Source organism: Hyaena hyaena, unplaced genomic scaffold (genome assembly GCF_003009895.1).
Source record: "Hyaena hyaena isolate Hyena2069 unplaced genomic scaffold, ASM300989v1 scaffold_299, whole genome shotgun sequence".
Lineage (NCBI taxonomy): Eukaryota > Metazoa > Chordata > Mammalia > Carnivora > Hyaenidae > Hyaena > Hyaena hyaena.
The window spans coordinates 859,838-873,363 of NW_024080930.1; the positions used below are offsets into that span (position 1 = coordinate 859,838).

The 13,526-nt window shown below is 33.9% G+C and overlaps 1 protein-coding gene across 1 annotated transcript in view; it reads left to right on the forward strand.

The window, feature by feature from the left end:
- Positions 1 to 13,526, forward strand: part of HOMER1 (homer scaffold protein 1) — a 140,056-nt gene that overhangs the window by 58,617 nt on the left and 67,913 nt on the right. The window contains exon 5 of the mRNA XM_039247463.1: positions 8,379 to 8,518. Coding sequence (XP_039103394.1) covers positions 8,379 to 8,518 — 140 coding nt within the window. The remainder of the gene's footprint in view (positions 1 to 8,378; positions 8,519 to 13,526) is intronic.

The window sequence follows — 13,526 nt, forward strand, 5'->3', positions numbered from 1 at the left end:
ATGTACAAAGCTAGAGTAATAGTTAAAAAATATATATTTATTTTCACTTTTCTTCCCCCTCCTTTTTTTGACAGTCTCTTACAGATGTCATTAATATCTCTGTTTTACTTTGAATTATATGACTGCTGGCCACTCTGATTATACTCAGCTGAAGAATAGAACTTGCTTCTCCCTGGCTTAACCTCATCTGCCAAATTAACACTCTGCCTGAAGAACAGAATATTACTCAGGAATTAAGCAAGGGGATCAAGAAGTTAAATGGAATAGGAAGTCAAATGGAACGAGTAGGCAGTTGGTCATAGCTCTTGTTTTTATTTGAGGAAGGATAATAGACTGGTTAAGAGTATGGGTTTTCAAATCAGATAAACTTATACATAAATTTTTTTTTGTCACCATGTGATCTTGGGAAAATAGCTTAACCCAGGTCTGCTCATACATCTGTAACATGAGAATTACATTACTTATGCTACAGGATTGTTGGAGAGAATAAGTATAATAATAACAATGTCAAATCATAATGGCACTAATGTAGGTTTTCCACCCTGTCTTTGAATATGGGCTTTAACCCTTACTAGTTTTTTTTTTTAATTTAGGCAAGTTAATATTTTTTTAATCTATAAAATGAGAATAAGCACAGTATCTCCTGAAACTAATATAATACTATATGTTAATTATACTGGAATTAAAATTAAAAACATGATGGAAAAAAAGCCCAGTATCTCTTCAGAGGGTTATTATGAGAATTAAATGAGGATTACAAAGTGCTTATTACATAGTAAGTGCTTAAGTGCCTACAGCTGTTGGTGATGTGGCCTGCATCAGAGTGCCCTGGAAAACTTACCAAAACACAAAATGCTGAGTCCTACTCCTGGCATTTCTGATTTAGTACAGCTGAGATGGGGCCTAAGAATTTGCGTTTCTGACAGCATTCCGGGAGATGCTGATGCTGTTGAACTGGGGACCACACTTTGAGAAACAGTGCTGTAGACAAACTATTCCACAGCATTGGATGAAGAGAGTCTGGCATTTAGAGCCAAGTTAGCCACTTCCCCATTCTTAAAGTCTTGAGCTAAGTTTGTATACTTGATAGAATGTGTGGTCCTGTCAGATAGTCTTGATGTTATTTTGATCAAGAAAACATCTCCAGGAATAAGTTGAATCATGTATTTGTTGTTAATCTGTTTCATGTCCTTCTTTAAGTAATAGACATTAATATAGAACTCTTTCTTTTTTGGAGATCATATGTTCTTGTGTGTCCATGGGCATCTTTTAAACGTTCAGTTTGACATAAAATCCACAAGAATGATGATTGGCTTTAAAGGGGCTACATAATCAAAATAATGCAATTTTTTCTTCATTGGCATTTAGAAAAAAATAAATTTTAGCTGACAGTTGACTAAGACTTCTGAATTGAGTGAAAAATTTACTGCATTAGTTGTTTGTAGTCAAACAAAAGTTAGGGTTCGCCCCCATATAAATTGTCAGGTTGTATAGCATTGGATATATCGTAGCTCTCTTAATCTATATTTAGAATAGCTTTTTCTTCAGATTTTTTTAAAAATTCACCTTAGAGAAAAAGTAGAATATATCTGTATGTGTATATTCAACAAAGGAATAAAGTTTCTTTAGCTTTGTTAATAAATATCATAATTTTTTAATGTTCATTTTAATGGTAAATTGTATTTACTCAAATGAGGCACTGGTTTATTTTAACTGACTGTTAGTATTTCTGTGACTAGCTATTCGATCTTTTACAAATTAATTGACTTTGCTAGGTAGTAGTTATTAAATCTGTAAAGTCTGAGATTTGAACTATATGATCTCTTTGGATGTTTCAAGCGTAATAAATCTCAGATATTTCAGATTTTCTTTAAAAAGGATGTCACTTGCTGTACATGGATTATTTTTTGAAAGGTGGTCTCTATTAGCTGAGTGTTACTACTGTGAACTGTATCAGTTATATATCTAGCCCACAGATATACCAATAGAATTAGCGAATGCCTATAAGTTAATGTGATCATTTCTTAGTATCACATAACAGAAGTGGTTTTACTGAGCCAGATACCTCAAAACAACTTTTACAATCTCAAGAAAGGTTCACTAGAATTCTCTAGGTATTATGGTTTGCTGTCTAAAGTAAGGACAGTGGACTCAGGAGTCACTAATCCTGTTACTTGTCTCAGTGGAGTATTTATCCATTTCTCTATTGGGTTTACCTCCTAGGTGTTTGCAGTGAGAATAGAGAGGAGGGAATAGATACAACCAGGGAGAAATTGGCTGAACTTGGAGGAAATACAGCAGTTGAAGGAATGGTGAGGGAGGCTGGTAAAGGAGGAGCTGGATGTTTTTGAAACTTCTATTGTTGTTTTGTAGCCTGAACTTCAGAAGAGGATTTCCACTTCAGATACTGAATTTGTATTCTAATTGAGCATCAGGGGGATGTGTCCTGTATGTAGTTAGAAATTTTGTATTGGAGCTAAGTCTCAAGAGTCAACAACAAATGAGCAGTAGTTAAAGCTATAGGAGAGAATGATCTCATCCAGAAAGAAAGCGGAGTGGTAAGAGAGGGATTTGAAGATTGTCACTTAAATTGAGGAAGATACAGGGAAAGACACTGAAAAGTGGTAGGAAATGAACCAGCAGAAAATGTTAGCAAGAGAAGAGCATTTTCAGTTAGAGGCAATGATTTGGCAGTGTCAGAGGGGTCTTCCGATAGGATGAAACTTAAGAGTACTTTAAACCTAACTGGAGATCATTGGTAATGACAGGTGGACTGTGGTGAAGAAAGGACAGTGTGAAGTAGTTTCTAGAATTAAAGGAGGTAGAATTGGTGACTTTGGGCTATTCTTGACATGGAAATGTTTGATAGCAAGAATAAGGTCACAAATACTTGTTTCTTTTTTTATGAGGAGAAGAAGAGTTAACATAATCTCTGGAGGTATGAAGCTAAGAATATTTCTTTGTATGTGTGGGAGTGATTTGACTATGTTCTTAAATGTAAGGAAGGAATCAGTAAAGGAGAACGAGAAGAATAGAAGGAATGGGTCATTGATGGAGCATTGTGCAGAGGAAGGTAATGTTGTAAGGAAGGAAGATAGACACAAATGAGCCACTTCTTCATCTGAGACAGGAGGGAAGGATAAAAATGGATTCAGATACAGGTAGGAGGAAGACTGAGGAAACCCATGCCAGTTTATTTCTTTTTCTCTGGAAGGAAAAGTTGGGTCTTTCACTGAGAGGAAGGACAGCTTGACGAGAGAGGAGGCTTGAACACATATTTGGAACAGCTGTTAGGTAAAGTAAAAAAGAAGAGTCCAGTGGGAGTAATAAGTAAAATTGAAGCTTACTCAGTATTTCAAGAGCATAATTGAAGTCAGAGCCCAGGGTTATTTTCATGACACTAATCAGCATATTTAATGGTATTTTCTCTCAGAGCACTTGGTAGCTTCGGCACATAAGAATAGAGAATGATGGTTGAGTTGATGGGAAATTGGAAATTGGCAAGATAGTTATTGTGGGAAGGTCAAGGAATTCCCCACAATTAGGATGATGCTAATGAGCATATCATTAAGGTGATTGGCTTCCTGGTATAGGCTGAGTGTGGAGAGATTGCACCTCACAACGTAGCATCATGGCAGAGGGCCAGAAGATACAAGGTTAAGGAGCAGGCCAGAAGGGTGCGGGTTGGGTTGAGGGAATGAGGGGATGTACAGCACCTCTTATCTGTTGGAATCAACATTAGTAGTTGATGAGTTAGTGGAAAAAAGTCAGTTCCTGTGATGTTTTAAAAAAAATCTTTAAAAACTTGTAAAATAAAATTCAATAATACTATGTTTTATGTATTCGCCAGTATTTTTATTTAAAGGTGAAGTGTTCTCTTTGAATATGAATCTTGGTTGGAATTCATGTTATCTTTGTGACACAAACCATCCTCATTAATTGTCAGCAATTTCCTGTTTTCCTTTAAGTAGAACTAACCCTTGCCACTTGCAAAGAAATCTGAGTGTGATAGTAGACTTTTATGTCATTTTTCTGGTACTATATGGGTGGCGTATTATGTATGTTATGTAACAGTTTATTATATACACTGACTTCAGTAGTGGATTTTATTTACCGTTTAGTCATTCCAAGGCGTGTAGTTTGATTTTCGTCAAAATAATCACTCTTGGTTTGCATTCAGATTTTATTAGTTTGTATAATATGTAATTGAACTATATAATTATATGAATACAATTGGCATAAACATGTTATGTTGCGACAAATACAGCTGATTCTTGGTAAGCATTTAATGCAGCTGGTAGGTGCAAAAATATGTAGAATAGAGATTAACCCACTAACACTGTGCATCAGTCAGTCAGTACACGTTACTTAGGGAAGGAAGAGCATGAGTTAATCAAGAGTCAGGATACAAAGAAATTCTGTGGTTTTCAGAAGGTGGGATTTCAGAAATGGTGACCAGGTAAGGGGATTGGTTTGCGATAGTTGGCATTTATGTCAGCCTTATCTTTCTTTATATATCCTTTGGCTCTTCTTCTGTGTCTCTTCCCTAGCATTTCTTTCCATATCCACAGCCATGGGAACTCAAAATCCTAAGGTTGTCGTTCAGTTTTTCCTGTTGGAGCCTCTGTCCAGAAAAGAGTATCCTCATCTTCATTTAAATACAAGTGGCTGGAAATAGAATAAGTCTTCTTTGAATGTTTATTAAGTGATAAAGAGAAGAGGCTCTGTTTTACTGAAGTCAGAAAGGCTGGAACTATAACAGGAAATTTAATTTAGTCTTTATTGGAATTGAATGGACGAAGTTAGTGGTATTTAGTCTACTGGGGAATTGTGCTTCCCGCCCACCCTCGTGCTGAGACACCAGAGCGGAGGTTGGTGATACCATCCTAAGTCCTGGAGAGATGGCCCAGGTCATGCCTTTTTTGTGTGATTCCAAATATGTCCATTTGTGGGTTTTTACTGTTGTTTTTGTGGGTTTATTTTATTTTTGGATATCCTACCACTTCATAAATGGATAGAAAGAAAATTCTTAAGACACACTTCCTGAATCTTACATCTAACTCAGTTTTTTATATTTTATGTTTCACATTTTTCATTTCTCTTACAACTTTGGTACACAGATATACATATACACATATATCAAAGAAGGTATTGGTTGATAATTTTTTTCCTTAAAATGGCCATATTAGCTTAAGAATGTCTTTCTAGGGGCTCCTGAGTGTCTCAGTCTTTTAAGCATCTGACTTCAGCTCAGATCATGATCTGACGCTTCGTGGGTTCAAGCCCTATGTCATGCTCTTCTGAGAGTGTGGAGCCTGCTTGAGATTCCCTCTTTACCTCTCTCTCTTCCCCCCCTCCACTTTGCGCACACGCTCTCTCTCTCTCTCTCTCTCTCAAAAAAAAAAAATAAAAAAGAAAGACTAAACAGCACTGTAGAAACAAAAAAAAAAAAGAATAGCTTTCTAAAGACAGATTATCCTTTTTTTCCTTTGAAAAGCTTATAGTCAAATAAATATATCTCCAAGTTTTTATTTTAATATTTGAATTAAAGATATAAAACGTTGATTTTATGTAAGGTAGTTTTTTTTAAAAAATAGGAATAATTGAAGTTGAATGTTTAAGACATTACTCAAAAGTTACAGACACCTGGGTGGCTCAGTAAGTTGAGCATCTGACCATTGATTTCGGCTCAGGTCGTGATCTCACAGTCATGAGATTAAGCCCTGTGTTGCACTATGCACTGATAGCAGGGAGCCTGCTTGGAATTCTGTCTTTCTCTCTCTGCCCCTCCCCCAGTTATACTCCCTCTCTCTTTCTCCTCTCTCTCTCAAAGTAAATAAACATTTTTAAAAATTAGACAGAATTTAGATTAAAAAAGAACTAGATGTTGGAACATGTTAAATAAAAAAACTTTCACCGTGCTATTTTCAGCATATGTGAAATTTCTGGAAGGTTTCACAGAATACTTTTCATTACCTGTGGGGTAATTAGAAGTCAAAGGAACCTCATTTTTCTTTTATGCTCTTATGTACTGTTCGAATTCTTTCTTATGAGCAAATACTGACTTTCTGAATTTTTAACCTACTTAAACATCCTCTGGGCTTTTTGTTTTCCCTTTAGATATAATGTCTAGGGTAACTAAATATACCTAATATTCAAGTTTTCTGATGAAAAGCTTGCTGAATTGCGATACCGGAATTGTTGCAGCCTCAATCTCTTTTTTCTTCTCCTTCCTTCTTTCCTTTTTCTCCTGCCTCTGAAATGGTTTTTCTACTTCAGTAGCATCACTTTTCCTAATCCGCCAAGACCTATGCACCCAAACACTCATTTTCCCCCAGAAGACGGTAAAAACCAGAAATCAAACCACTATCCCTCTTTCTTCTCTTTCTTTTAGTCCTGATCTACTTTTGTCCCTCACACTCAGTCGATTCTAGCATATCTCTAGGTGAATCCTTAGTTGGAAATGCTGGTTATGCCCTTTCAGGTTAACAGGGTAACTTGTTTCTGTTCTCATTTCTGCTGAATCAACTTACTATTTAGCTGATTGGACAGTCCACCTTGATTATTTTAGTTTGGTATGGCCTTTTTTGGAGAGAAATAGCCCTGATTTATTTCTTCTTGCTGCTTAAAGTTTTTCTGGTTAATTACGAGATTTATAATTGACCTAGAAACACCCATTTTGGATATGGTTTCCGTTTTATGTTGCCACTTTATACTGTAACCTTATTCTTGCACTGACCATTAGTTACTAGAAACAAAAAGATTTAGGAGAATGAAATTAAAGGTCAATGTGGAGGTTGCATTAATAATTGAAAAATAGTTGGGGCATCTGGGTGGTTAAGTGTCTGACTTTGGCTCAGGTCATGATCTCACCTGTTCCGAGTTCCAGCCCCACGTTGGGCTCTCTGCTGACAGCTTAGAGCCTGGAGCCTGTTTCAGATTCTGTCTCTTTCCCTCTCTCTCTGCCCCTCCCCTGCTTGCCCTCTGTCTCTGTCTCTCTTAAAAATAAGTAAACATTAAAAAATAATAATAATTGAAAAATAGTTCATTGATAAGGTGGAATCAAGAAAGTAGCCTTTTGACCTTTAATAAGCTTGTATGATTAATAGCATTACGGTATAAATAGTTAAAATATTTACATATGAAATAAAATACATATAATTTAATACCAGAAGCCTCCAAAAGAAAGTCACCCTCACCACAGTAATGTTTTCTGTATTTCTTCTTAGTATTGCTTCATGTGCAGTATTTTTATGTAAAGCATATAAATGATCACAATGTAGATATTTCCTTATATTTTAATATTTTTCTAATGCTAAGCAGTTCCCTGTATTACACATATTTTTTTTTCTTTTTTTTTTTTTTTTAAGTAAACTTTACCCTCAAAGTGGGTAGACTCGAGATCAGGAGTCACCTGGTTTAGAAACTAAGCCACCCCACATGTCTGTCTTGTTTTTGTTTGAAGAAAACCTATATTCTTTCAAGCTGGCAGATTGTGACCATACCTACCCACTCTCTTGTTGGACACAGACTTTTTCATTTTCTTCACTAGCATAGCCTAATATTTCAGTTGTGAAGTTTTAGTGCCCCAAGATCCCAGGGGTCCACCAATGATCCTGTGCTAAGATCGCCCCTGGTTAACAGCTTTATCCAGTGAGCTCTCATTCTGATCTCTACTAATATCAAATTTAGATACTCTTATGATGTAGTCACAATGATAAGTGTCAGTTTGAGCTGCATTTTAAAGTCCACTTATTTTCTAGAGTAACAAATTAAGTTTGCCACGATAGACAAATCTTAATTAAAAGTAGAAATGACAGGAAATTTTGTGAAGAAAAATAATTCCATTATGAACAGCAGGCAAGAAAAGCTGAAATACACTTAACTTTGTGTATGTTACGGAGAGATTTCTGGCTGCTTTCATAGATGCCTCTGGAATTGAAAAGTAGGGCAGATAAAAAAATTAAAACTTGAAGATTTCTTTCTTCCCTTTGCCTTCCTACTTCCCCAAGTAAAATCACATTTTCTTCTAATTTTTGTGCTATCTTCTTTTTCTTGAGTAATTCTTTGAATATCTTTTCTTCTAAACAGTTAGTTGCTTATATAAACCCAGAAGTTTTTCAGTTCTTTGAAACTATATTTTTGAATTGTGTTATCTTCACATTTCTTAATTGTATTGTTTCAGATAGTTCTCTGAGTTGCTTTGCTTTAAAAAATTATTTCTCCTTTAAATTTTATTTTTTAAATCTTTGACTCAAATTTCAATGGAAATACGGTTTGTAAGTAAGCATACATCAGGGTCACTCTTAACTTGAGATAATCTTGTGTATTTTAACAAAAGCATAACACTTTTATCCCCTACCTCCCTTTTTTTAAAGGAATCAGCAGGCGGGGATCTTCAGTCTCCTTTAACACCAGAAAGTATCAATGGAACAGATGATGAAAGAGCACCTGACGTGACACAGAACTCAGAACCAAGGGCTGAACCAACTCAGAATGCATTGCCATTTTCACATAGGTACAGATTCAATTCAACCATCATGATTAAGTAAATGTGTAAATATGGAAACTTACTTGGTTTCAGATAAATCTTGCAAAGTTACTACCCTGAGTGAAAATTCCAGGTCAGTCTTTTTTTTTTAAACTGTTTCTGTTAACCTCAGAAAAGGTTTTTAAATAATTTATAGTTTATAGATGGCTAGATGGACTGGAACAAACATTTTCTTGATGTAGCAAAAGGGCTACTAAGTTAATTGCAGCACAAATCACTTTTCAGTGAAACAGTATCTTACTGTAAATCTCTTCTACTTATTTTTTTTAACACAACCCATAAAAGACCCCTACATTAACCTGGTTTCCACTTTCATCTATGTTGTTGAGGGTTTATACATTTTCTTAAAAACAGGCTTCCTACTCTGAAGTCAAGCTTAACCTTACCCTTAGAGGTGATCTCACCATAGGATTTCACAGAAGGAAACAAGTGATTGTAGCTTCTATTAACGTTAATGTCAGATTTAGGTTTTGCATACCAACTAACAGAAGATAAATCTTCACATCTGAATTTTTAAAGAATTTGATACTTGAAAAATATACACTGTATCTTAAATGTGTTCTAAACCAGTTACATTAATTATTTGCCATTCTGTGGTACTTTTAGGATGTAGGGAGATCTCTGGAACTGCAGTATTGCAAATGTAAACAAAAACCTATTAGTCATTGTCTTAAAGTTAATTTTTATCCTTCTTTGGGAATATTTGACTAGGTAATTTTAAATAAAATTAAGAGATGCACAACATAGGAAAACAGTTTACTTTTGAAGACCGCTTTTTAAAAAATCAAATTCTTTAGCATACTCAGAAAAATTGTGAAGTGATATAATCCAAACTCTTTCATGGGAATTCTAATTTCAGTTGAATTTGTTGAATGTTAGGGGCAGCACAGATTATACATATCAGAGACAAATACTGAGAGATCTCATGGTCAGGTTGAGGAAGAAGAAATTTAGTTAAAGGGTTTTGTAAAGAATGTGTGAGGAAAACTATTTGACTTCAAGGTATTCTAATTTGTTCCTAAAAATACTAATAATTTTGCATTAAACAGACATATCTTAGAACTATCATGAAGATCATGCTTTAACTATTGTAGTGTAAGCATATTCTCTTTTCTGTTGCTACAAAAGTAAACACATGAAAATTTTTTTCGTTTCCCTGAAGACTGTATGTTGACATAGATTTATAAAATATACACTTTTTTGAATATGCAATTAGAATTAAAAGAGCAATGTGATAGGTATGTAGTTTTAAAAAAATAATGTTGAGGGAAGGAAAAATTTTATTCCTATTAAATTTAGCATACCCATTTCAAAGACTTAAATGCACTGCATATAATTATGAACTTGATTTCTTTGGCTAACGCTTAAATGAGCCATGTGCATTGAATACTGTAGCTTTTGGAAATAAGAACTTTTATATTTAACATTTGTAAAAACGATTTCTGGTTTACTTGATGCACCTAAAATTCTCAGAATGTTTGTGGTTTGGTAATCCTTTGTATTTGGAGTTAATAACTGGAATTAGTCATCTATTGATTTTCTGTGTTCCTGGGAGTCTAATAGGAGTTATTTACTTTGATTTGAAGATAGAGCTTCTTTGACTGGTAGAATCTATAGATTAGCCATGGAGATATTTGAGTTCTGAAAAAAAAAATTAGTAGGTCATTTTAAGATTTTAATTATGTTAAAGGTATTGCACAATCTTATAGTTCTTCTGTTAGAGTGTTTTAAATATACTTCAGCTTATAAGATTTTTGAAGACTTACTTTCTGAACTGGTTTGATTTCCACCTGAATAGAAGACTGAATGTTTTATACCCAATGTTAGAATCCCAAAATAACAGAAGAGACCTTAAAGCTGGTATAATCCAGGATCTTAGAAACTGGTAGTTTGAAATCAATTTAGGTTATTCGTGACATTCTGAAAAATGAAACAAGATAAAATAGGAAACACCAGGGTAAAATTCACGTTAAAAGTATAAACTTTATTTCAGTAATACACAGATTTATGTGTGTGCTGCATTATGGTGTAAAACGTCAAAGTTTGAAAATGCGTACCTTTGACACATGACACTAAATCACAGACGTTAGGTGCGTTATCCCAGTCACATTGCTCAGTAGTAAAAACTCTAGCCTACAGCTCACCTTTTGACCCCAGTAGTTACGGCCAGTTAGTTAACAGTGTATTTTAGTTGCATTCCCGTCATATGTACATTGTTGTATCAGGAAGTTAATAGCTTCCTGTCCAAGGAGAACTCTGTAGACATAGGATCAGTGTTTCATGAATTAGAAACCGGAAGAATCTTAAAGTAATTTTTACTTAAATCTGAAACTTTTGTTTAAACTTGAAACACTTCCCCCCCCCCCAATGGCAAAGGAAGACAATTAAAGTCTGTGTTTTTAAGGCTTATTTAGATTATTTTGACTTTCCTCCTTAGTACTTAGTTCACGAGAAAAGAATAAACCAAAAAAATATTTTGCCAGCATTCTCTGTTCTGCCATTTTATTGCTACATAAGGAACAAAATCACTTGAACATCTATGTGTTGTCATTTGTAAAGGAAGGATACGGCGAGCAATGATCTAGTCAGTCAAGTTAATTAAGAGTTGATGGTGTAATAGCACTTAGCAAACCAATCTGTGCTCTTAAAATTCAAACCATATGCCTATATCTCATGAATTCATTAATTAACATACCAAAGGAAAGCCCTGATTTTCATTTGGTCCTGAAAATTTTAGTAATATTGATACAGTTGGCTCTTTACTCTCTGTTATACTCTTTAAAAGTACTACCTTTAAAGAGAGAAGCAAGATTTTTTTTGGTTCCTCTTTAAACTTATCCAAATTTTCAAATATATATGAAAGAGTACTGTAATGAACTCCCATGAACATATCACCTGGCTTCAACAATTATAACAGAATGGCTAATCTTATTTCATCTCTATCCCTGCCCACTCTTCCACTTTTGTATTATTTTTAAAACAAATCTCAGACATAATTTAATCCACAAATACTTTTTTAAAACTACTTTTTAGCTTTTTAAAAACTTATTTACTAGGGTAGTACAGCTTTTTATATTCTCTAATTCAGTGGCATTATCGGGTTCCCTTGAATTATTTACTCTTTTCCTTGATTTTAATTATACTGCTGAACTAAATTTTGAAATGTATGAGCTGTTCAATACCCCTTAGTCAAATGCTCAAGTACTGTTTTATGCCCTTGCCATAAACTATGCAAAAACATTCTCACTAAATAAGTTTCAGTAAACTAACACATTTATAATGTATTTATTTAAATGCTTTTTTAAAGTTTAGGGTATGTAAAAGAGGGAGTTTGTGAGGATAAAAATATTCACTGATATCTTTGAGGAAATGGCATTACATTTTATCTAAATTCCTGTATTTTCTTAAAATATTTTTTAACCTAAATGATAAAAATCATTTTGGGACTGACCCACTGAAGGGTTCAGGGCATTCTTTGAGACCTTGGTCTTGGATTAACTATCTACTAAATAAAGTAGGTCTATGATAATAGACCAATATATACAAATGGGTGAAGGTTTTGTTTTCTCATTCCAGGAAGTTATTGTCTTCATAGCATTGACTGTATAGAATTCTGGAATTTACTTGTTAGCTCTTAATAAGAAGAAAACCTGGGATTTTTTCTTTTAGGATTTAAAATTCTCTTGGAGATAGTTAATTTTATTAATATCCTGGTGTTAGAACATAACACTGAAAACTAAAACTTTTTATTTTGTTTGCTGTAAATTTAGGCTCCCAAATATACAGGGATATGTTGGTCAGTAAGTGCTGTTACCATATTTCTGAGAGTCCAGAACAGATACATAGGCATTACTAGTTTGTGAAGCTATTTTCATAGTGACAAATTTTAATAACATTTTGGTTATCTTAATGGAAAAAAAGGTTTTTTTAAACACTGATTATATTTACATTCTTTTAATGTTTAGATAATATATTCTTATGGTGCTGCTAGAACTATGTTTTGGGGGTACTGCATGTATCATCTGTTAAAGAGATTTTTCTGCCACTTTGTGTGTTTCCAACAGATATTCATTAAAGGATGTATACAGAAATATTACTCTTTAGTATATTGATTTTGTTTTAAATCAGTATAACTATAATTTTACTCAAATTTATGGACTCTAGGTGGGTTCATTTCATTTCTGTTTAATAGATTAATTCATCCATTATCAGAGTTTCAGAAAGCTACTGCTTTAAAACTGATGAGGGATTTTTGTACGGTTTCACAAACTAAATTTCACTGGAAGTTTTACACACAATTTTAGTTACATGTTAAAATTTTCAAGAAGTGCTTTATCTTGAATCAAAAACAGTTTGTACTTACTTGAAAGATGATAGAAAGAAGAAAAAAGTGAATGACTGTGAAGAGTTCTGGGTCCTATACTCTCCATAGCTGTGCCTTCTGTCTCCCGCTTTTATGGATGGTAGGCAAAATTTACAAGGTTTATAGTCGGGAACTAAAATAGATCTAATTTCTGTGACTAACTCTTGTTTGGATAAGATTTTGTGTGTCATATTGGGACTTGAGTTCCCAAGAAGTGCTTTATCATGAATATAATTATAGGTGAGAAATTTAAGTTGTAGGATTTCCCTTATAGTTGTTGTTTAAAATGACATAATGTTATTTTTCTACCATGCAACCTCAAAAATTAGATTAGGTTTTTAAAAAATTAATTTGAAGTCTAAGACAGTTTATGAAAGATGGTAACAACAATTTAGAAATGTCAGAATTTCCTTTACCATAATTGTGAACAGATAGCATTTTATAAGAGGTGCTGTAGTACTTTGGTAATATACACAATTTACATTCTCTGGGAAGTGAGAGCAATGTATGTATTTTTAAATGAGATGCAGTAAAAGAAATAGAGTTTAGTGACCAGGAGTGTTTGCTTTATTAGCTTTCTAAATAAGTATATTTAAATTTTCTACCTTGCAT